Source organism: Nycticebus coucang, chromosome 4 (genome assembly GCF_027406575.1).
Source record: "Nycticebus coucang isolate mNycCou1 chromosome 4, mNycCou1.pri, whole genome shotgun sequence".
Lineage (NCBI taxonomy): Eukaryota > Metazoa > Chordata > Mammalia > Primates > Lorisidae > Nycticebus > Nycticebus coucang.
Window position 1 is genome coordinate 117386512 of NC_069783.1, and position 25197 is coordinate 117411708.

Below are 25197 nucleotides of genomic sequence, written 5' to 3' on the forward strand. Positions count from 1 at the left end.
GGAACACTCACCCACCAACCTAGCTGAGATTTTAGTCCCTATCTCTCCATTCCACTCCCCAAGTAAATTCTATACTTCTGGTCCAGCAGAGGTGCTCAGTAAAGATTTATTACATTAAAAAACTTCATCACTGGACCCTGAGGTACTCAGGGCTCAGGCCTGTGTAGCCACGATCTTTGAACCCAGAATACGTGGAAGCAGCAGCAGCTGAGTTGCCAACTCATGTCTTGGCCTGCCTGGCTTTGTTGGTGAATTCCTACACACCCTTCAAGACCCTGCTCAAATGTCTCTGTCTTAGGCAGAGGCAGCTGCTGCCCTTCTGTGGCCATACAGCACTCCTTTTCACAGATGCTGGCTCCTGCAGGGAGCTCTCCTGGTGCCAGGCACAGGCACGCAGTAGTGTGAGGAAACGTTTACTGATGTCCACACCAGGGCCCAGCAAATTACTGCAGGTCCTGGTCCTTACATCCTCTTCCTCATCTTGCCCTTCTTGGAGTGGGCACCCCGGCCAAAGGCGCCCTGCTGTAGTTCTTGGACACGGCGACGATTGCGTGCAGAGAGCTGCTGAAGGCCCCCACGCTGCAGGAAGCGCTGCTTCTGGGCTCGGCGCCGCTGCTTCAGGATCTGTTGTTTGGTCTTGAGCTCGGAGCGCACGTGGCCTGCAGGGGTGCCTGGGATGCGGGGCTGGGATGAACCTGCCAGAAGAGGGATTCAAGGACCACAGCCTGTGTGTCAACTGATGTTGTCTCCTACCAGATGCTCCCAGACTATTCCCCTGCTCCCATTCAATGCTCAATGCTTTGGCCCCAGCATCTGTACACAGTAGAGACTAATAAAGGTCTAGGAATGTACTGTAGTGGTCAACAGCATAGAAGTTCAGACCAGAAATGCTGGGGTTCAAATCCCAGCTGTGACTTAGATTTTGGGTATGTCACTCAATTGCCCAGGGCCTCAGTTTCCCCATCTGTGAATTATGACTAACGGCCTTAGGGGTCCTTGTAAAGACTTAATGAGTTTACATGTGTGAAGTGCTCAGAACAATGGCTGGCCCATAGTAAACTATTACTATTAAAATTATCCAACACACACTTATTGAGCACCTACTATATGCCAGGCACTGAGGCACCAGCAGTGACCAAGACAGACTTCAGTCTCTGCCTATAGGGACTGCAGGTCCTAGGCTTGACAGATGAAAAGGGCTGCAGCTTAATTCTCCTTTAGGCAGAAGAGAAACAGGCGGCTAGAGAGGGGAAGAGACTTGTCTGAGGACATAGAACAAAGTAGCAGCAGCAGAGGAAAACAGCTCTGCCCCAGCCAGATAACTGGGCAGTCTGTTCTTCTAGTTTTTTGGTAGGGTGAGTACCACCTGCCTCCCACTAAGCCTTGTGTCATCATCATCATCCTCCTCTTTGCCCACAACAGTGGCCTTCCCAGGTGCCCTGGCAGATGATCACTAAGGCAGTCCCAAATATTTCCATTGGTGCCACGGTGTCTAACAAAGGGCCATCAGCTCCAATAAGAACAGAGCACAGGGGAGAATGGACTGCTGCTTCCCCCAGCCCAGCCCAGCCCAGCCCAACCCACCCACTGCATGTCAGTGCCCACAGCAGTGCTGTTTTACCCAGGTAAAAATGGGGGCTGACAAGTGAAGTGTCAGAGGATCCGGGGGCAGGGACACACCCACAGAAAGAGAAGTGAAGTGTCAGAGGATCCGGGGGCAGGGACACACCTACCCTCTGTTCTCTGGGACAGAGATACTAAGAGGGAAACAGAGAGGGACAGGGACCAAGAAAGCAAGAAACGTCAAGGACAGAAAGAGCAAGAGAGGGAGGAACAGAGGAGACAGAGGGAAGGAGTGATGCTGACAGACAAGGAGACGTGTCCACAGATAAAAGAACTAGCTCAGAAAGGCCAAAGGGAAGTCACGGAAAGAGAACAGGCCCCAGGCCAAAGGTCACAAAGACACAGAAGAGGCAGAGCCTCCAGGAAGCGGGGGGCCTACATGCAGGGTCAGTCCAAGACATGCTGGGACATGGTCCCAACCTCCCCTCTCCTCAGGGAAGGCCGCAGGTGGGAGGGAGCAGGCACCTAGGTGACCCAGATTCCGTCACTGCACCTGCCACCTGGGTTTCCCTGCCTGTAAAGCATTTGCAGTCTTCTCGCCTCCCAGGCCACGTATGTCATGTCCAGGACATAAGCCTGTCACCATCCAGCAAGTGGGAGTCCCTCCCCGACAGCAAGCTTACAGTGGAAAGTAGTGGTGGGGATAAAAGGGGGCCTGGCTTCAGTCCCCTCTCTTCAGAGCATGTCAAAGACAGTGAGCTGGGAGGGCCACTGTGGGTGGAGTTGGCCAACCCACATTTTCAGAAAGCTCCTTCTTCAACCTCCCCAGCAATCACCTCCTCCTTGAGCCAGAGCTGCTTTCTGACTGGCACCTTATGCAACATGAACTTCCTATGGCCTTGTTAAAAAGAGCATCACCCTGAGTATGTCCACAGAGAATCTTTCCATGCTCAGTTCTTGTTAGGTTGAACCGCATGCCCCTGCCCATTTTGTAGGTGAGAAATGGCTAGATAGCAGCACTGGCACAAGGAACCCTCATGTGTTCCCTAGGCTTTTGGACAACTGGCTGAATTAGACAAACTGGTCAACTACCAACAGTTATCCCAGTTGCCTCATCTGTGAAGTGGGAAGGGGTCAGGATAATGCACCTGAGGCTTGGCTCTGCCCTGTCAGGTGGTACTAGTGACTATCTGTGCCACTGAGGGACAGGGGAAGGGGGAACATATGTGACATGGGGCCCATGAAGGGACCCAAGGCTTTGGCAGCGTCCAGCCCAAAAGACCCAGGTCTATATCCCTCTGCCTCAGTTGTTCTCTAACCAGACACGAACCCTGTCTACCTGCACACCCATACTGGCTACCCTGGCTCTCACCTTGGCCGCGGCCTCGCTTCCCACCTCTTCGCTCTGGGCCTCTCCGGTCAGATACCCCTTCCTCCTCCGAGTCACGATCATCAATTTTCTGTTTCTGTTTCCACTTCTGGTAGCTGGAAAGCCCGGTTAAGGAAGCTGCGTGTGGCGTCGCGAAGCCCCTGGGGCTGAGCAGGCTCCGCCTCCCCTCCCGCCCAAGCAGCTACAGGTCCCACCTACACAACAGAGGAAGGCGCTCAACCCCGCCCACCCAGCAGACACAGGTGCCTCCTATTAGTATTGCAGCTACTGGAGCAGCTCAGTCCCGCCCCTTCCCGCCCCCTAGCAGACTCGGCCCCGCGCCCTGGCTCCCGCCCCCCAGTAGACTCAAGTCCCATTTATTAGGATGGTTGGTGCTTCTGAAGCCTCTGGGCACCGTCTCTCTCTAACCCCTCCCCGCCCCCGCCCCCTTGCAGACTTAGGGCCCATTCATTGGAGCCACTGCTGAAGCCGCTCGACCCCGCCCCTCCCAGGCCCCGCCCCTCTGGATACAGGTCCCGCTTGTAGGAGCTGCTAATGAAGCTGCCACTCTCAGTCTTGATCTTCTTCTTGTCCTCTTGTCCCGATTGTCCCACAAACCGCTTCTTCTTCCGGTCCCTGCAGAAGAGGGAGTTAGGAGGGCTGTCGTGGAAGGAGATGGCCTGCGGTGCTCCTTGGGGCCTGTTTCCTCACCTGACTTCACTGGGTTGTTTGTGTTTTAAAGTGCAGCCATGTGTGGCATGCAGTTGGCACTCAATAAGGTCTGTTTCCTATCCCTCCTCACCTTTCCCTGGCAATCCAGGACTCAAAATAGAGTGTGGGTCAGGGGTTGGCACCAGCATTGAGACCCTAGCTCAAGGACAAGGGCCTGATGGAGGGTCTCCAATCAATCCCTTGCCACTTCCTGGCTCTGTGACCTTGGGTCCATCCAACTTTGCTAGACTGAGAGTCTTATGAGCAAAAGGGGTCATGAGGTTCAGTCATACAGTTGGGGGCACTGCCTCAGTTGTTCTACCTAGAAAGACCAACCAGCAAAAAGGACAGGCAGGATCAAGATCCCTGTGCTGTAAGATCAAATGAAGAGGCCAGGACAGGCAAGGTCATCACAATGGGAGTGGTAACATGGGAGTGAGAATATCAAGTGGTAACTCTGCCCACTGGGTGGGGCAGGAAGCAGGTGGTGGAAGGGGCCCAGACAAGGCTCACATGCTCACTCACCACTTGAGCTGCTGCCGACCCCTGGTCAGGTTCTGTGCTTCGTCCCCCATCAGGTCCAGGACAGCACCAGTCACCTGCTGCTCAAAGGTCCCCCCATCGCCACCGACACTCAGGCTGTTGGGAGGGATTTGATTGGGTTAATGGGGGACCCGGTTGGCCCTACCTGCCCCACCCAGAACCCAGCTAGCCACTCACCCCCGCTCACTGTCGAAGTCCTTGGGCCGGTAGGGGATATAGAATTCCTGGTCTCGCTGGCGAGCCTCCTCCCTCCGCCTCTTGGCTACTCTGTTGGGTCCTGGTTGCTGCCGCTTCCGGCCCAAGATCTCTGTGAAGACGTTCTGGTAGACCAAGCCCCAGCGTCATGCCTCCAGTCCCTGGGGTACCACCTGGCCTCCTTGCCCACGAGCCCAGCCACAGGACGCTGCCAGAGCTTCCCACACACACACAGCACAGCCCCTGCCTCAAGGGCCAGGAAAGGCAGGACAGGTGGCTGGAGGTGAGGTACTAACCACGGAGAGACCCATGTTCCAGTTCCAGCTCAGTGCCCCCAGCTGTATGACTGAGGCAAGGCCCTGCCCCTCTCTGGGCCTGGCCTACTCTATAAAACACAGACCAGTCTAAAGGGTCTTCAACTAGGCTTTTAGCTACTGAATCCTCTGTCCAAATGAAACACATACTGGGACATACGGGTGGACATGCAGGCCCAGGAATTACCTACCAGGTGGACAGGACACTTCATGGACCTCCAGCCCTGACTCCTGGCACAAAGGCCCAAGGTTTGACACTGCCCATTGCCAAAAGTCCCTCCTCTGCTCCTTTCTGCCCGGCCCAGTCTCAGGCTGGGACTGACATTGACACGCTGAAACTGCCAGGCACCTGTGGGCTCCTGCATGCACTGGGCACTGAATCTGCACAGCAGGCCCCAGAGGTAGGCTCCATAGCCTCTTGGCTGCAGTGCCCCAGTCCACAGCACCCGAGAAATGAATTTTCCTGAAATTCACTTGGTGGCAATAGCGGACCTCAGCCAACCAGAGGTTACCTAATTTGTGTGAGGGCCCTTGGTGTGGAGACTCACATGTCTTGCTGCAGAACCTTTGATGTGTCTGACAGCTCATGATGCCCCAGACTCTAATGATGGTATATCATAGTGTCTGTATGCTAAAGATCCCGAATGCCAAACTTATCGGCCTCAGGATTTTAGATGAGGGACAGTGGGTGTGTACCTACCACCCCCTGATTCTGCTGATGGAGAAACTGGGACTAAGTCACTGCATCCATCCCCACCCATTACTCAAAGCCCTGAGGACACCCATGGGCCACTAGGACTTAAACCACCTCCTTCTCTCTACCCTAGGTCCACGCTCCAGGGTCCCCAGGGTGGGGCCTGTACCTCAACACTCTCTCCTGGGTCCTCCTCTTCCTCCTTCTCAGGTTGCTCCTCCTGCAGTACAGAATGGCTCAGGACTGGGCCCACCAGACCCTTCTGCCGCACCTGCTGGAACCTGGCAATGGCCTTGCAGTCCTTCTGCCGCTTGGCACGCATCACCTGGCTGCTCAGGTCCCGGCTAGAGGTGTTGATCTCAAAGATGGTCTGTGGAGGAGACACCACAGTCCTCTGCTCACCGGTCTCCCACCTCACCCACCCTCCCCGTGTGGTACGCTCTCTATGGGCACTCTTCTTCATTATCTGCACTTCAGATAGAGAGATCCAGAGAAGGCGAATAATCTGCCTAAAGTCACACAGCTAGGATAAGCAAAGCTTATCAACCCTGGTCTATGTGACTCTGAAACTGCTGCTTTTAACCATGACACTCTCCCTCTCCTTTTTCTTGATCTTAGCTGCCTATACCTAATTAGGTCTTTCCTTCCTTTTATAAACCCCCTCCCACATGCACAAGATGGGGTGCTTAGTGTGAGCCAAAAGGTGGGACAGAGTAAAGAAAGCTCTGGAAAGCCAGCTCTTGAGGCCTCTAATAGGCCATGAGTATGTCACTTCCCTTGGTGAGCCATCTGTAAGTGGTAGGGAATAGCTGCCCCATAGAACCTGCCAGGGACCAGCAGGGATGGTTCCAGAAAAAGGGCATCTCTAGAGATGCTGTCAAAGCCAAGGCTGAGGTTAAGAAGCTATAAATTCCCTGTTATCCTAGGGCTGGGAACGGTGGCTCACGCCTGTAATCCTAGCACCCTGGGAGGCTGAGGCGGGTGAATTGCCTGAGCTCACAGGTTCAAGACCAGCCTGAGCAAGAGCAAGACCCCATCTCTAAAAACAGTTGGGTATGGCAGGCACCTGTATTCCCAGCTACTTGGGAGGCTGAGGCGAGAGAATCTCTTGAGCCCAAGAGTTTGAGGTTGCTGTGCGCTGTGATGCCACCGCGCTCTACCAAGGGTGACAAAGTGAGACTTTGTCTCAAAAAAAAAAAAAAAAAGGAGCTATATGCTCAGATGAAAATCTCTACCAGGGTCAGGAGGGCAATCCACATCTGGCACCACGACTGCCCCTATGTGACCCCTGACCTGCCACCTGCCAGCTCTAGGCTTTTACTGTCCCAAGCTCAGAGCACAGCTCCAGCCCGGCTCCCACTCACCGCCCGGGAGCGATAGTTCTTGATGCTGTCCACCAGCCTCAACCGCTGCAGCTCCTCCTCCTCGAAGCATGAGCCTGGAAGCATGGGAGGTGTAAGACTGGGGGATGGCTCTACACCAGGGGTGCTCAAACTGTGGCCCGTGGGTCACATGAGGAGGTGTGATTGTCTTTGTTCCCGTTTTGTTTTTTTACTTCAAAATAAGATATGTGCAGTGTGCATAGGAATTTGTTCATAGTTTTTTTTAAACTATAGTCCAGCCCTCCAATGGTCTGAGAGACAGTGAACTGGCCCCCTGTTTAAAAAGTTTGAGGACCCCTGCTCTACATAGTCTGCCTGCCACCCCAACAACCCCTTGCCCCGCATAGGGACTCACTGAAGAGAGGGTGCAGGCTCAGCCCCGCCAGGTCCAGCTCCTTGGCCCTCTTGATGGACTCGGGTGAGGGCGCTGGCCGGGATCGCACGTACTGCTGCTGCGCATTGTCAGCCACACGCCCCAGGCCCCGCAGCTCCAGCGACTTCTCAAGGGCACTCTGAAGGCCGCTGTCCTCCTCGTCCACCAAGCTCTGTGGCACCCGGCCCAGTACACCATCCACACCAACCAAACCTGTACCCCACACAGGGCCTGGTCAAGGGCCTCCCTGCCTGGCCCACCTGCCCACAACCTGACCCTGCCTGACCCCAGGTCCCAATCTGGCCTCCAAGCCATAGGATAACAGCTACAGAACAATCACTGCAAAAGCAACTGTCAGGGAGGATATGGTATTTGCCGGGACCTCACCTAATTTGCATGATGCAATGGTTCATTTCAAAACTATTAAGAATTGAGTATAATTGTGATGGATGTGTTACTAAGTTCAATGTAAACATTTCACATTGTATATTGAAGCAGTACCCTGAACCCCATAAATGCATCAATATACAAAGTTATGATTTAATAAAAAATAATTAAAAAAAAAGAAAAAAAGAAAGCAACTGTCACTTCCTAGGCAGATACTACACCCAGACACCTGAATGCATCAATCAGTCCCTGGGGTCGACAAACTACAGCCCAGGGCCTGGCCACCTGGTCTGTAAATAAAGCCCCACAGCCACATTATCTGTTTACGCTGCAGGGTCACATGCTCAGGGCAGAGTGCTGGTCCACTTCCTCCTGCTTCCTGCCTATCACCTGCCCCTGGGGCTGAAACAGGGCCCTCCTAGCAACCCCTGACTGGAGTTTGACACCAGCACTCTTCTTCATTCCCAGGGGAGCTCCTCCGACTTGCTCTTCAAGCCCCTACTTCCAGACTACCCGTGGAGCAGTTTGACTGAGGCTCCACTCCAGTGACCCCACAAGAGCCCCTCCTCACCACCCTCAGCCCCTTCCTGTGCCCTCGTTTCTGATCCAAAATAGTTCCTGCTGCAGCATGTGCTTTCAAAGTCCCTCCAGGCGTAGGGGTTCCCGGGCTGGGATACTATGGGGCCAAGTGGGCACCTTAGGGAGCTGTGGCCTGGACAGTGAATGCTGCTGGTAGCCAAGGTGGAGGGGAACCAGGTCTCTGAGGTGGGAAGGCTGGCCATGTTCTCTCTGAGCATGGATGTCAGGGCTCTGGACAGACCTGAATCTCAGTTCCCCCACCTCCTTCCTATATGGCACATGGCGGGGGCCTCTCTGAGCCTATTCCCTCATCTATAAAGCAGAGGGACGACAGCCCTCCCTCCATCACAAATGGACTGATGACAGGAGATGTTTTGGGTGCCTACTACCTAGCAGGCCCATGGGTGTGGCCCACAGTGGAGGTTCACGGACAGAGACAATCAGGACTGCTGTCACCTGTCCCAAGCATTCTCATTCTGGAGTTTGCGCATAGAGGAATCATCTGTGAGCTTGCTATGGATGAAACTCGAGTCTCTCCTTCCTCTGGCTCCCCTAAAAACTTAATCAAGTGCAAGGTCTCAAATCAGGTGCCTGTAGGGGCTGGGCAGGCCACACAGACAAGAGGAGTTGGCAGATGGTGTCTCCACATTTGAGGGATGTCATAGCTGAGCACTGCCTTTAAGAATAATCCCTGGAGGCGGCGCCTGTGGCTCAAGGAGTAGGGCGCCGGTCCCATATGCTGGAGGTGGCGGGTTCAAACCCAGCCCCGGCCAAAAAAACCAAAAAAAAAAGAATAATCCCTGGAAAAGGCAGACTTGGCCTGGCCAAATTAAACCATTTCCCAGTAGACACCACAATTCTGGATTGCTATATGAAATCCTAAGTTTAAAGTACAGGGATTTTCCCCTGGGATCAAAGCTGCCCTACCTCCTCCCAAACCCAGGATAGGGCTGAACCCCAGCTGGAGCAGATCCCTCAGCCCCAGCCCAGCCTCCACTCACCTGAGGGCTCCTTGTGGGGGCGGGCAAGAATGAGAGCACGGCCCAAGAACAGGTGCAGGTCTAGCAAGTAGGGGACTTCGTCCGGGGCCACCAAGGAGTAGGCAGTGCCACTTCGGCCAGCTCGGGCCACACGGCCTACAAGAAGTAGATGGTCAAGCTTAAGAAAAGGAAAAAACATTCACAATATATGGTAAAGTTAAAAAAAAAAAAAGCAGGCTATGAAAATAACAGCCAATGTGGTCCCAATTTTCTGAGTTTTTGTTTTTAGACAGAGTCTCACTCTGTTGCCCTTGGTAGAGCACTGTGGTGTCATAGCTCACAGCAACCTCAAACCCTTGGGCTTAAGTGATTCTCTTGCCTTAGCCTCCAAGCAGCTGGGACTACAGGCACCCACCATGATACCCGACTAGTTTTTCTATTTTTTTAGTAGAGCCAGGGTCTCGCTCTTGCTCAGGCTGGTCTCAAACTCCTGAGCTGAAGAAAGAAATCTATCTGCCTCAGCCTCCCAAAGTGCTAGGAATACAGGCATGAGTCACCACACCCTGGCTCTCTGATTTTCTGTTATGTAAATTCATACATATCGTTACATTTTGGTTTGTAACTGTATCTTGGGAAACAAAGTATTGCAACATTTGGAAATTTCACTTGAGGTTGTCTGATTCGCCCTGTTGGTCATGTGGCACATGAGAAATTCCCCTTGGGGGGCTCCTGAGGACCTCTCTGGGGACATGCAGAACTAGCCCTCCACAGAGTAACAAAGTAGGAGACAACGGATGGTACCCACAGGGAAATGTACTCCCCAAGGTCCGAGGCTGGAGACTCAGATGGAGACCACCATGAGCCCTGCCCAGAGGGTGGCAGGACAGAGAACTCTACTCTCCGCATGTTCTTCCACCTTGCCCTGGGCAGCCAGAATATTCGTATTCAATGATGCTCAATCATAGGCAGAGCAACTCAAAGAAACCTTGTCCACCAGTTTTTTCTCTCACACACCTACCCCATTTACCTATATTTATACATGTGATATACATACTTATGAGTTAGAAGTCAAAAAAAGTAGAACAGTGGTTATGGGCAGCTGAGGGAGATACTGTTTAATGAGGAGAGTTTGGATTAGGAATGATGAAAAAGTTCTGGGAAGGGATGGTGGTGACAGTTACACAGCAAAGTAAATATACTTAATGCCACTTAACTGTACACTTGAAAATGGCTAAAAATGGCAAACTGTATGTTATGTATGTTTTACCACAATGAAAAGAAAAAAGAAAAATTAGAAGGTGGAAAAGGACATACACCAAAATAAGGGTCATGTCATCAGAGAGCAATGGGAGACAGTGGTCTCCGAAATGAGATTATAGATGCTCCTCGACTTCCGATGGGCCTCACAGACTTACTATGAGACTATGTCTCAATAAACCCACCATAAGTACAAAACCCACTTAACGCACCTAAGCCTACTGCACACCATAGGTTAGCCATGCCTACCTTAAATGTGCTCAGCACACTTACACTAGCGTACAGCTGGGTAAAATCATCCACCACAACGCTTGTATTTATAATAAAGTACTGAATATCTTACGAAGCTTAATGAATGCTGTACTGAAAGTAAAAAACAGAGTGGTTGTGTGAGCACCATCATAAGTCAAAGTATCACAAATTGGACCATTAAGTCAGAGACCATCCGTGTTCAGGTTCCAATCCTGGCCTCCCCACTCAGCAACCTATATGTGACACCTGTCTAGTTAGTCAACCTCTCTGGCCTCAGTTTTCTCATCTGAAAAATGGAGCTGATGCTTGACAGTGCCCACTGCGCAGAGTGCTACAAGTAAACGCTTGGACCAGAGCCTGACACCAGAACCTGAGCTGTCCCAATCATCAGCGAAGGCTGGGTGACTCACTGTCCTCTGGGTGCTTCACTTGTCTTTCCTGTTTTCCTACAATGAATATGTTATGAGTTGATCTGTATCCCCCAAAGTTCATGTTAAAATCCTATTACCTTTGTAATAAAAAGAAAGTTAAAAGGCCAGGTGCAGTGGCTCACATCTGTAATCCCAGAACTCTGGGAGGCTGAGGTGGGAAAATCACTTCAAGTCAGGAGTTCAAGACTAATCTGACTGACACTGTGAGATCCCATCTCTAAAAAAAAAAAAAAAAAAAAAAAATTAGCCAGATAGGATGGTACACACCTCTAGTCCTAGCTACTTGGGAGGCTGAGGCAGGAGGATCACTTGAGCCCAGGAGTTCGGGGCCTCAGTGAACTATAATTGTACCAGCCTGGGCAACAAAGCAAGACTATGTCTCTAGAAATATAAAAAACTAAGCCTGTAGGGCGGCGCCTGTGGTTCAAAGGAGTAGGGCGCTGGCCCCATATATCGGAAGTAATGGGTTCAAACCCAGACCCGGCCAAAAACTGCAAAAAAAAAAATTAAGTCTGTAATCCTAGCATTCTGGGAGGCTGAGGGAAGTGGACTGCCTGAGCTCAGCGGTTCAAGACCAGCCTGAGCCACAGCAAGACACCATCTCTAAAAATAGCCAGGTGTTGTACCTATAGTTCCAGCTACTTGGGAGGCTGATACTCAAAGGAGCAGGGCACTGGCCCCATATACTGGAGGTGGTGGGTTCAAACCCGGCCCCAGCCAAAAACTATATATATATAAAAAAGAGAGAATCACTTAAGCCCAGGAGTTTGAGGTTGCCGTGAGCTATGATGCCACAGTACTCTACTAAGGGTGACAAAGCGAGACTCTGTCTCAAAAAATAAATTAAATAAATGGAGTATGTTGGCCTGTGAGTGCTGAGGGAAAGGCAGGGGCTCAACATCCTGATGTGACAAAGCAGGAAAGGCAGAGGGTGCCATCTGGAGCTGATGGAACAAGAGGCAGGAGGCAGGTACTTACAAGCTGCAAAGGTATCCAGGAGAAAAGCTAAAGAGAATTTCAGGGAGAGGACAGCAGGAAGGAGGAGGCTGAAGGCCCACTTTGTCAAGTATCACAGTGAGAAAGCGACAGATGAAACCCAGGACTGGGGAACACAGAAAGAGAGGGAAGATCACCTATGCAGCGCTGTAGGGCCACCATTAGGATCAAGCCCAGGGCACATCTCCCATGGATTTTAATTTATCAGTGCTTCCCTGGACCTTAGATTCCCCACGTATAGTAGCAAGAGTCAAGCCCTGTGCCCTTGGCTCCCACTGAGACCTGGAGCCCCAGCCCACATCCTGTCCAGCTCCAGGTCCTTACCCACACGGTGCAAGAAGAGCTTGCCCTTGGCAGGGAAGCTGTAGTTGATGACGTTATCCAGCAGTGGGATGTCCAGCCCCCGGGCAGCCAGGTCAGTCACAATGAGGGTGGAGCACTTGCCGTGTGTGAACTTGGCAAGGTTGATTTTGCGGGCTGTCTGGTCCAGGGCACTGTAGATGTGACTGCAGCTCACATGCTGGGCCATCAGCAGCTGCTCAGAGTAAAGATTGGAGGAAAAGGATGTGAGAAGACTCAGAGGAGGAAGAGAAGAGGCCAGGCCATGGCGGGGGGTGTGGGATGACATGATGCAGAGATGAGACAATTGGTTCTGGAGTCTGGCACTGGAATCCCAATCCCATTTTAGTATCTTCATTGATATAAGTGGGGCTTATATCACCTCCCACCTCTCTGTAGGGTTGTCTGAGTATCAAAGGAGGTGATAGGTGCTCAAGTGTCACCCCAGGATACAAACCTCATCCTGACTCTGTCACTAACAAGCTGTGTGACCTTGGGCAGGTTACCAAACCTCTCTGTGTACCTTGATTTCCTCATGTGTAGAATGAAGAGAATAACTGCTCCTTCTATGTAACTTTATTATGCAGATTAAATGAGTTAATATACTGGGAACACAGCCTGGAATATAGGAAGGGCTGTGAAAGGGTTAACTCTTCTTTAAAATTTACTATTTAAAAATTACTGTTTTGGTTTAATTCACCAGTGACCCCACCAGGTGTACAGAGGAAGCACTGTTAAGTATGTGTTCACTTAACAGTACATGATCCCAGTGAGTCACATCCTCAGGAGTGGCTCCTAGGACTCAGGGTTGCCAAGGCACTGGGCCCCATGCTTTGATCCAGCCAGGGGTCATGTTGCTCACATATAACAAGGGCATTTTATATAGCTTTTACTGAATGTAAGTTATGTCTCAATTTTAAAAATTCAAATACACTAGGCCGGATTCAGTGGCTCATACCTGTAATCCCGGCATCTCTGGGAGGCCAAGATGGGTGGATCCCCTGAGCTCAAGGAGTTTGAGATCAGATTGAGCAAGTGGTCTGATATACTAAAATAGAAAATGTAGCTAGGCATTGTGGCAGGCAGCTGTAGTCTCAGCTACTCAGGAGGCTGAGGCAAGAAGATTGATCCAGCCTAGTAGTTTGAGGTTGCTATGTGCTCTGATGCCAGGGCACTCTACTTAGGGCAACAGAGTGAGACTCTGTCTCAAAAAAAAAAAAAAAAATTCAAACACATTGAATACTGAGAATTTACAGGAAAATGATAGTGTGGCTAGGAAAGGTCTTCAGAAGACCTGGATAGAAGGGAAAATAATAGGTAATCAAGACTGGTCATAAGTTGGTAACAGTTACATGTAGATAACAAGTACTCAGGGGTTCATTATAACTATTCTCTAATGTTAATATGTGTCTTAAGTTTTTCCTAATAAAAAGTTGAAGGACTTGAGCCCTGCAGTTCCATGTTCTGCTCTAGTGCTGCGCTCTGGTGGCGGCAGACGGAACCACTTGGTCCCCACAGGAGAGGCCCCAGCCCTATGGACGTAGGGCCCTGCTCACCTCTGTGAGATACTCGGCGTGATGCTTTGTGGCCACAAACACCACGGTCTGGTCCTGGGGCCGCACCACATGGCGCAGCAGATAGAGCAGCACAGCACCCTTGGTGTCCTCGCGCACCAGGAAGAAGGAGGTCTATGGGGAGAGGGACACATGGGTTGGCTCACAGGGTCCCTGGCCAAGGGCCTGGAGGGCCCATCTGGACATATAGGCTAGGACAGAGTGACAGATGAAGCCTCACCTTGAGCTGCTCATTGAGCTTGGCATCCACGTCTAGCCGGATGAGCACGGGTTCCGTGAGGCCTGCGGAAGGTTGGGCGGGGTTACCGAGACGGGGACTGGGGAAGACACCACTGGGCCTCTCCTATGGGAACCAGCACTACCCACAGCGGATCTTGGAGCTGCAATTCCGTGTGCAGCCACCAGAGAGCAGCTCCACCCCACTAGGCCCTCCCCCACCCCCACTCACCAGCCCGGGCGAACTCCACCAGTAGTTTGGGCAGTGTGGCAGAGAACAGCACGGTCTGGTGGCCCTCTGGGAGGCGGGCGATAATTTCTTGCAGCTGCTCTGCAAACCCCATTTCAAAGAGTCTAGGAGGGCAGAAGGCAGGGGGCAGGATCTAATAAGAATGGGGGATCCACCCCAAGGAGCTCCAACCTCAGTTGTCCCTGATCACAAGATGCCTGCCACGTGCCTCATGTACTTCTTTCACTCCACTCGCTCACAACTTCATGAGTGACAATGATCTTGAAGTCAGGAATCTGTCCTCTCAGTTGTTTCTTACCAACTCATGTTGAAATAAAACCGTTACAGGCCTCACTCTGTGCTAAGCATGTTAAGTACTTCATAGGTCTTTGGTCCTCACAGATCCCATGTGGTTCATGCTATTTTATTCCTACTTTGTGGCCACGGCAACCAGTGCTCAACTACAGAGGAGCCCAGAGCACCTTGGTGGTTTGCCCAAGTTCATGGAGCTGAAGTAGCAGGGATAGAATTTGAGCCTACGCCTATCTGGCTGCTGAGTCCATGCTCTCAACTTCATGGTTTAAAAAAAAAAAACAAAAACAAATTAAGAAACCTCTTTGAAAAAAAAAATGAAAATTTTGGCTTGGCGCCCACAGCTCAGTGGTTGGGGCACTAGCCACATGCACCGGCGCTGGTGGGTTCCAACAGACCCAGCCTGCTAAACAACCAGAACTACAAGAAAAAAATAGCCGGGCTTGTGGCAGGCACCTGTAGTCCCAGCTACTTGGAAGGTTGGGGCAAGAGAATCGCTTAAGCCCAAGAGTTGGAGGTTGCTGTGAACTGTGATGCCACGGCATTCTACCAAGAGTAACATAGCGAGACTGTTTCAAAAACAAAGAAAAATTAAAAAAAAAAAATTTTTAATGAAAATTTAAAAAAAAACGTTGAAATCACATGCTAGTTGTTTTATTGCTGTTTGCAATACCCACGGGCAGTACCTGTGGCTCAGCAGGTAGGGTGCCCGCCCCATATACCGAGGGTGGCAGGTTCAAACCTGGCCCTGGTCAAACTGCAACAACGACAAGAAAAATAGCCGGGCGTTGTGGTGGGCGCCTGTAGTCCCAGCTGCTCAGGAGGCTGAGGCAAGAGAATCGCCTAAGCCCAGGAGTTGGAGGTTGCTGTGAGCTGTAACGCCATGGCATTCTACCAAGGGCAATAAAGTGAGACTCTGTCTCTAAAAAAAAATAAAAAATAAAAAAATACCCAGGTGAAGTCTCACACCTCATCCCCAAGAATAGAGACTATAACTGAGGAAAGGCTATTACAGAGATTGGAGGCAAAGGCATTGCCTTGACAAGAGCCTTAAGTTGAAACATACAAAAAAATTGTTACAACAAAGAATTCCCCAACCAGACAGGTTCAAACCACAGCACCTACCTTATTCCCTCTGTTGCTCCAGGTAACAGCAAAGCTGCCTTCCACCAACAGTGGAAATTAAAAATAGTAGTCAGGGAGCCTAAGAGAAGAGCTGCAGCATTGCTTGCGGTCTACAGTCCACACTTGGAACCTTCCCCTTGCTGGCTTTCCCTCCCTCAGCCCTCCCAGTCTTAGAGACACTGACATAAGTACTCAGAGCTGACTGCAGCCTTACCGGTCTGCTTCGTCGAATACCACGTATTCTACACTCTGCAGCTTCAGGTTCATCTCCACAGCAACATGCACCAACCGCCCAGGTGTGGCAATGATTCTGGAAGGGCATGCATAGGCTAGGTCACCTCAGGGCCAAGGCCACCACCATAGCCCCACAGCCTTCTCACCCTTCACCAGACAATAGGAAGGGACGCCAAAGCATCACCCCCAATGCACAAACTCACATGTCAGGATTTTCATGCAGGGCTGCAAACTGGTCTTCCATTCTAGGTAAGGAAGAAATAATTAGTTTAAACAGGTCTCTTTAGTTCTCTCCCTTCCCATAATCAAATGCCCAGATAAGGTCCCACACTTCATCTTCAAAAATACAGACCGTAACTGAGGAAAGGCTATTACTGAGATAGAAGGCAAAGGCATTGCTTTGACAAAACACTTAAATTGAAACATACAAAAAAATTGCTACAACAAAGAATTCCCCAAGCAGATAGGCTCAAACCACAAAAACCACCTTGTTTCCTTTGTTGTTCCAGGTAGCAATAAAGCTGCCTTCCACCAACAGTGCCAGCTAGCAATTAACCCTGGATCTGCCAGCTCCAAATAGAACCCAAGTTCCCTTGATCTCTGTGTTCTTGTCTTTAAAACTTTTGGGCATCCTCCCTAACTTTAGTCCTCTGAAACATACTTTGGACACCTGTAGGACCCAGAAGCATGGGCCAGGACTCCCTAGGGGGCTCTAACAATCCCAAACTATTGAGTTAATAAATTACAATGTAGATAAAAGCACTGAAAAGCAAACTCTGAGAATCAAGAGTGATTTTTGTTTGCTTTTGTTTTTGTTTACTTTGTTACCCTTGGTGCCATGGCGTCATAGCTCACAGCAACCTCAAACTCCTGGGCTCAAGCGATTCTCTTGTCTCAGTCTCCCAAGTAGTTGGGACTACAGATGTCTGCCACAAAGCCCAGCTATTTTCAGAGATGGAGTCTTGGTCTGGCACCAGCGGGTCTCGAACCTGTGAGCTCAGGCAATCCAACCATCTCGGCCTCCCAAGTGCTAATATTATAGATGTAAGCCACTGTGCCTGGGCTGGTGGGGTTTTTTTTTTTTGAGACAGAGTCTCAAGCTGTCACCCTGGATAGAATGCTGTGGGGTCACAGCTCACAGTAACCTCAAACTCTTGGGCTTAAGCGATTCTCTTGCCTCAACCTCCCAAGTAGCTGGGACTACAGGCAACCGCCACAACACCTGGCTATTTTTTGGTTGTTGCAGTTGTCATTGTTGTTTTAGCTGGTCCAGGCCAGGTTCGAACCTGCCAGCCTCAGTGTATGTGGCTGGTGCCCTACCCCCTGACCTATGGGCATCACCAGGGCTAGTTTTTTGTTTGTTTGGTTTTTGTTTTTTTGAGTCAGAGTCTCACTTTCTTGCTCCTGGTAGAGTGCTATGGTATCATACCTCACAGCAACCACAATCTCTTGGGCCCAGGTGATTCTCTTGCCTCAGCCTCACAAGTAGCTGGGACTTCAGGCGCTCACCACAATGCCCCGTTAGTTTTTTTTTTTTTTTTAAGAAATGGGGGTCTCACTTTTGCTTCGGCTGGTCTCGAACTCATGAGCTCAAGCAATCCCCAGCCATCTCAGCTTCCCAGAGTACTGGGATTATAGGCATGAGCTACCTTGCCCAGACTTAACGGTGGCACTGGGGCTTCCCTGTGACAGAAACTTTGAGATAGGGAATGGGGTCAGCCAGGAGACTAGATTCAATCCCAACTTGAATATGGAATCACTGCCTGGCTCTAAGCCTATCACTTCCTCAGTTTGCTCATCTGCAAAACAGATATGGCAAATGCTACCTGGGAGGATGGTGCGAACGTTTCAGGAAATAATACATCTTACAAATTTGAACTGAATACAAACTTTCCTTGATTTTTGCACATTCTACTTTTTTTTTTTTTGTAGAGACAGAGTCTCACTTTATGGCCCTTGGTAGAGTGCCGTGGCCTCACACAGCTCACAGCAACCTCCAACTCCTGGGCTTAAGCGATTCTCTTGCCTCAGCCTCCCGAGTAGCTGGGACTACAGGCGCCCGGCACAACGCCTGGCTATTTTTTGGGTGCAGTTTGGCTGGGGCGGGGTTTGAACCCGCCACCCTCGGTATATGGGGCCGGCACCTTACTGACTGAGCCACAGGTGCCGCCCTGCACATTCTACTTTTAAACAACCTGCAGTTAGGTATATTAAAACATATTCATCTATGCTACCCATTTAATTGACCCTATGAGACAACAGTTTTATTTCAGGAGTACAAGAATTTCTGTCTGAGGGACAATGCTTCTGTAGGCAATTTATTTCAATATTTTATTGCATGTTTCCACGTACTAGGTTTTTTTTTTTTTAATGTGCAAAGAAGTCACTTTGATTAATAATCAACCAGTCTAATATTTCTGGGACATGGAGGTATGGTAGTGACCATGGCATGAGGTAAGGGAGCCCTTACTTGTCCCCGCCCAGGATCAGGGCAGTCTTGAGGCCAGTGAACTTGCCCAGCTGTGGAGAGACAGAGAAACTGATTGAGACAGGGTGAGGGTGAAATGACTCAGCCCACTCACATCCTCCCTTCCTGGTACTGAAGCAGCCCCAGTGCCTGCCACCCCGGCCCAGACACACCTCTTTGGTGAACTTCATGGTCTGCAGGGCTAGTTCTCGGGTAGGTGAGAGGATGAGGGCACGGGCTCCAGTCTGGGCACTACGGGTCTTGAGCCGCTCAAACATGGGGAGGAGGAAGCAGGCTGTCTTGCCACTGCCCGTCCGGGCCATAGCTACCACGTCCTTGCCATCCAGGATCACTGGGATGGTCTGGAGAGGCACAAGCAGAGAGGCTGGGACTCAGCTCCAGCACCCAAACACCACGTGAGCCAGAGCTTCAAGGCCCTGGGAAGTGGGAATGCTAGGGGATCTCAGTGAATGTGCAGGGGCCTATCACCCAGCCCTGATCCCATTCTTGCCTATTCTCATAAGAGCCTGTTTGCATGCCTCTGGGGATGTACAGCTCACTACCCCCAACTCTGCAATATTGAAACATCTTTCTTCAGGGTGAACCAGATGCTACCTCCCTGTCTAATCCTTCTCCTTAGGACCTCAGAGACACACTGCCTCCCACTTGGCTAAACATCTGAGGACAATAACCAGGAGCCCCAAATGACAGGGTACCTGTGAGCTGCCTATGTGGAAACCCAGCAGTGGGCCCAACTCTTTCCACCTGTGAAATGGCACATGGCAGAAGACTTCAGCTAGTGTAAAAGGGGTGATGGGCAGGACAGCTGGGACAAGGGGGTTCCGTTCAGAACCAGACAGGAGGGCCAAGTCACCTCTCTTCCCCTCACCGCCCCCACCTTCCTCTGTTTTTTTTTTTTTTCGTGTGTGTGTGTTCATTTTTCTCTCACCTTCCTCTGGATGGGCGTGGGTATCTTGTAGCCCTTCTTCATGATGCCTTTGAACACTGGGTAGCTCAAGCCTGGGGGAGACATGGGAAGGGTCAGAGGCTGGGGACCCCTATAACACCACACCACAAAAAACTTCACAAGACAAATGACTGCTTTGTCAACAAATACATGGCGAGGAGAAAAAAGAAAATTGATAAAGCAGAAACTGAAAGTTCAAATGAGACTTAAGAGACAAGTGTATCAACTGCGTGAGTCCTATTTGGCTGCTGTTTTGTGCCCACTCATTTGTTTTTTGTTTGTTTTTTTTTTGAGACAGAGCCTCAAGCTGTCACCCTGGGTAGAGTGCCGTGGCATCATAGCTCACAGCAACCTCTAACTCCTGGGCTCAAGAGATTCTCCTGCCTCCGCCTCCTAAGTAACTGGGACTACAGGCACCTGCCACAGTGCCCGGTTATTTTTTGGTTGCAGCCGTCATTGTTGTTTGGCGGGCCTGGGCTGGATTTGAACCCACCAGCTCAGGTGTATGTGGCTGGCACCTTAGCTGCTTGAGCCACAGGCGCTGAGCCTGTGTCCATTCTTAATGTCATGAGACAATAGGGGACCGTTGAACACTGATGGGGCCTTCAATGACACTGAGAAGTTGTGTGTTAGTTTTAGGTGTGGTAGGGTTCTGCACCCCTTACAGGTATGTGAAGTATTTACAGACACAACAGGATGTCTGGGGTACTTCAGGATCAATCAGGACAGGAGTATGGCTAAATCAAGACTATTAAAGTCTGTTGGAGATAGGGGTTAGGTACGTGGAGACTCACTGTATTCTTTTCTGTATGTTCAAAATTCTCAATAATTTAAAAAAAAGAAGAAAAGGATGTTAAGTGACAAGGGCCTGTGACAGGTGCAGGTGTGGGTGTTGAAAAGTGACACACATGATTCTAAAAGGTGGGGGAGTGGCCTTTCAGGACTGAATATGATTTGGACGCCTAGAGATATAAGGGTAAGTAGAAGGCCTGGAGATAGAAAAGCACCAAGTTTCAGTTGCTTTTTGGTCAATCGTTTATCTTCCTGGTTCAGAAAGGCAAAAAATATTCACACAGAGACGTAGAGATGTTGTTACTTATTTTTCTTTGATGACTGATTAAGTTTCACACCTTGTTGATATTCTGCTTGTGAAAAGACTATTCATTTTCTTCCCCCAATTCTGTATCAAGGTGTCTGTCTTTTTCTTATAGATTTGGAAGAGCTCTTTGTATATTAGAAGTATTAATCCTTTATCTATCCCATAGGTTGCAAATATATTCCCAGCATTTACATTAGATTAACTTATATTGCTTTTGGGCATACACATGTCTAATTTTTTTTTGAGACAGAGTCTCACTATGTTGCCCTTGGTAGAATGCCATGGCATCACAGCTCACAGCAACCTCCGATTCTTGGACTTAAGCAATTCTCTTGCCTCAGCCTCCCAAGTAGCTGGGACTACAGGCGCTCACCACAATGCCTGGCTATTTTTTTGTGGCAGTTGTCATTGTTGTTTAGCTGGCCCAGGCCGGGTTTGAACCCACCAGCCTGGGTGTATGTGGCCAGCGCCCTATCCACTGAGCTACGGGTGCTGCCCCATGCACATGTCTAATAAAAAAAAATTTAAGGGCGGCACCTGTGGCTCAGTGAATAGGGCACCAGCCCCATATACTGAGGGTGGCGGTTTCGAACCCAGCCCTGGCCAAACTGCAATAAAAAAAAATAGCTGGGCATTGTGGCAAGCACCTATAGTCCCAGCTATTCGGGAGGCTGAGGCAAGAGAATGGCTAAGCCCAAGAGCTGGAGGACACCACGGCACTCTGCCGAGGGCAACGAAGTAAGACTCTGTCTCTAAAAAAAAAAAAATATTCAAATGAGGCCAAGCGTGGTGGCTCATATCTGTAATCCTAGCACTCTGAGAGGCCAGGCGGGTGGACTGCCTGAGCTCACAAGTTCAAGACCAGCCTGAGCAAGAGGGAAACTCCATCTCTAAAAACATCCAGGTGTTGCGGTGGGCGCCTATAGCCTTAGCTACTTGGGAGGTTTAGGCAAATGAATTGCTTAAGCCCGAGAGTTTGAGGTTGCTGTGAGCTGTGATGCCACAGCACTTTACCTAGGGCAACAAAGTAAGACTCTGCCTCAAAAAAAAAAAATTCAAATGGTGCTTAGGCCACACTTAAAAATGTCTTCTTTTCCTTTCTAAGATTATACAAATACTCATATAGATATTTACACTAAATCCTTGCTCCACCTGCTACCAATTTGTAAAGAGCAAGAGAGTTCAGCATTATTTCCGGCTAGCCAGGTGTCCCAATACCATTCACCATCCTATCTTTTCCCTCCCCTTGAAAAGTGAGCAGTAAATCCCTGACTGTCTTAGTCTATTCCTGCACCACCACTATCTTTCCCCAGGCTTGCACTAACTGTTCTCTCCTATGTCAAGCCTGGTGACCCCATGAGAAGGCCCTGAATACCCTAGAGACCCTGTCTGCTCCTCCTATCTACCTGATACCTGCCACAGTGCTGGGCCTAGAGGGGACATCTGTAACTGAGATCAGAGGGTGTGGTGATCCCCCGCTGCTCCCCAAAGTCTCTACATGCCCAGCTCGCTCACCCACCCATGGACTGGAAGCCTCCAGACTTCTTCTTCTTCTTATTCTGGGCTCGAACCATTTCCCGGGTGTCTGGCTCTATATCTGAGGTGCATTCTGAGGTGGGGAAGGTGGGCAGGGGTCTGCCAGGTCCCAGCTGCAAGGGGAGAAACACAGAGGCAACATCACTTCAGGCACAATCAAGACCACTATGCATAGGGAGGGGTCTATCCCGTTGCCTGCCCCACCTCCATTCAAGCCTATAATGCTCCTACCAGATCACACAACTTCTTTGCTAACAGGTTCTCTTTTTCCAGGGCTAGGACAGGAAGAAGTTTAGAGTGGGCTCCGCAGACAGACTGCCTTGGCTGGAATCTCGGCTCTGTCACTTACCAGCTGTGAGACCTCAGACAAGGGATTATCTCCCTAAGCCTGTGCTTCCACATCTGGAAGATAAGATGGCAACAGCACAGGCCTTAATTCCACAGGTTGTTGTGGAATTAAATGGGTAAGCCTAAAGCTTAGAAAGGTGCCTAGCACATAACTGGTGACATCATCACCACCACCATCACCATCATCATCATCCTGGCTTGTCATTAGAAACCCTTAAAAAGCTAATCAAAACACCTACTAAGTGTAAGGTACTAGACTTTTCCAAGCTGTCCTGCCACCCCCTCTCCCAGCCAATCTCCTTCCTGATCCATCACCCCAATTCCAGTCTCTCTCTCATGCCTGGCCTCCTTTTCTTTGCTCATCTGGGACCCAGATGTCCTAGCACAGCTAAACCAAACCTGGATCCATCCTGTGGGGAGTCTTCTCAGTCTACAGCTGTCCCTTTCCTCTCAGAAACAGCATTTGTGGACTATTAATTCATGAGAATGGCTAAAACTTACATGGCACAAAGCCAGGTGCTGCTCTGCACATTCATATAAATTAATCCACTTAATTCTCATAACAACCTTATGATGTGGGTATTATCATCATGTCTATTTTTTTTTTTTTTTTTTTTTTGTAGAGACAGAGTTTCACTTTATTGCCCTCGGTAGAGTGCCATGGCGTCACACAGCTCACAGCAACCTCCAACTCCTGGGCTTAGGCGATTCTCCTGCCTCAGCCTCCCGAGTAGCTGGGACTACAGGCGCCCACCACAACGCCCGGCTATTTTTTTGTTGCAGTTTGGCCGGGGCTGGGTTTGAACCCACCAACCTCAGCATACGGGGCCGGCGCCCTGCTCACTGAGCCACAGGCACTGCCCCATCATGTCTATTTTAACAGAAAAGGAAACCAAGGCACAGAGAAGTAAAGTGACCTGCCCAAGGTCACACAGTCAGCAAGGTGCTGACCAGAGATCTGAACACTGGCTTCAAAGTCTATGTTCTTCCCAGTCTGACCCTCTAGGCTTGACAATAAACCTCTAGGTCAAAGCCATAGCCTGTCTTATACAGTCTGTGGGCTAAAAGTGGTTTTTACATGTTAAAGGATTGTGTAAGAAACAAGGAAATAAACTGCCAAAGAAAACAGTGACCTTACATAGCCCCACAAAGCCTAAAAGATTTACCATCTGGGCTCAGTGCCTGTAGCTCAAGCAGCTAAGGCGTCAGCCACATACACCAGAGCTGGCGGGTTCGAATCCAGCCGGGGCCTGCCAAACAACGACAACTACAATCAAAAAATAGCCGTGCATTGTGGCGGGTGCCTGTAGTCCCAGCTACTTGGGAGGCTGAGGCAAGAGATTCGCTTAAGCCCAGGAGTTGGAGGTTGCTGCGAGCTGTGATGCCACAGTGCTCTACCCAGGGTGACAGCTTGAGGCTCTGTCTCAAAAAGAAAAAAAAAAATCACCATCTGGCTCTTTACAGGAAAAGTGCACCAACTCCTGCTCTAGGTACACAAAATCAAAATGCCTGAGACATACAGATGCCCCAGTGATTTGCTGAATAAGTAAGATGTATTAAATGTATGGCACTTAATCTTTCAACAATCTTTGAGACACATACAATCATTTGCCTTCCCCAGATAAGGAAACTAGGGCAAGAGAGGTTAAGCAATCTCTCCTTGGTCTGAACCACACATAAAGCCAAAGAGGAATCTGTAGAAGCCTAATCTGTGTCAGGCCCCACATGGGCCCAAGACTGTGGGGACCTGTGGGAAGTGATGGACTACAGCTCTTCTGCCCACTTGGTGCTCACACTGATCCCCTCCCCATGTGCCTTCATATGACACTCAGTAGTGGAAATGGCACAAGCCCTGGAACCAGACAGTCCCAGAACCCTGGCTCTCTAACTCACAAGCTGTGAGGTCTTGTTCAAGTTTCTTCACCCTCTAGGCCTCAGTTGCCTCCTCTGTAAAAACAGAGACGGCAGCACTTAGGTCCGGGTGAAGATTAAATGATAACGGTTGTAATCATTATCATGGAGCCTGACACATAGTAAACAATCAATAAATACAAGTTTAATTTACTATCATGTAGTTTCCAGAGGTTTGCCGTCACCGTCTCAAACCACCAGCTCAGATCTCCCGTTAACTCTACCTTCCAAGAATGTCCTAAACTCTCAAAGTCAGATCTTCTGCACCCGCACTTTTCATTGGACCAATGGAAACTAGGACCCGCCCCTTGGGCAGGAGGTAGCCAATGAGGGGCGCTCCACCAAAAGCCGGTAGGAAGGCCCGAAGACCCCAGGCCGCGGAATCGGAAGGCTCAGGCCGCGGAACCCTGGGGGCAAATGGCCCCGAGACTCATGCTCAGACTGGCGGTGCTGACCCCTGGCCTGCAGACTTCTTTCCTACCGTCTGCAGTACCCCTTCCTCAGCTGAGGAAACAGGCCGCGGGGCTGCCGAGAGCCGAGTCTTCGGCCCCGGAGTGTGTCCCGCGCTCGTACCTTCTGGACCCGGGCGTCATCTTCCGCCTGGATTTCAAACTCGCCATCCTCCGAGTCGCTGCTGCGGGTCTGTGAGGCCGCGCCCCGGCGCTTTCGGAGCCCCTTCTTCTTCTTCCACTGGGCCATAGCGTCTCGCGACCGAAGGCCGGCCGCCAGGCGCGTGCCGGCCGCCATGCGGGCTCTGGCGCTGGGAACCCAGGAGGGGCGGAGTCTGCGGGGACGCACCAACTGCGCGGCGGGG

General features: G+C 50.4%; 1 protein-coding gene across 2 annotated transcripts; it reads right to left on the minus strand.

Moving 5' to 3' along the window:
* Positions 1-81: 81 nt before the first annotated feature.
* Positions 82-25172, minus strand: DDX54 (DEAD-box helicase 54). Of its 2 annotated transcripts, XM_053587893.1 has the most exons (20): positions 24957-25172; positions 22108-22237; positions 19472-19542; positions 18696-18884; positions 18526-18575; positions 16259-16300; positions 16036-16131; positions 14388-14509; positions 14160-14221; positions 13922-14053; positions 12351-12561; positions 9112-9246; positions 7127-7357; positions 6754-6827; positions 5559-5759; positions 4364-4506; positions 4169-4282; positions 3464-3568; positions 2936-3048; positions 82-695 (listed from the first exon to the last, which is right to left on the minus strand). In XM_053587893.1, the coding sequence occupies exons 1-20, from the start codon at positions 25128-25130 to the stop codon at positions 463-465; spliced, it is 2628 nt and encodes an 875-aa protein (XP_053443868.1). In that variant the 5' UTR covers positions 25131-25172; the 3' UTR covers positions 82-462. The 2 variants fall into 2 exon arrangements, with proteins under 2 accessions (XP_053443868.1, XP_053443869.1); XM_053587894.1 differs by lacking the exon at positions 18696-18884.
* Positions 25173-25197: the final 25 nt, after the last annotated feature.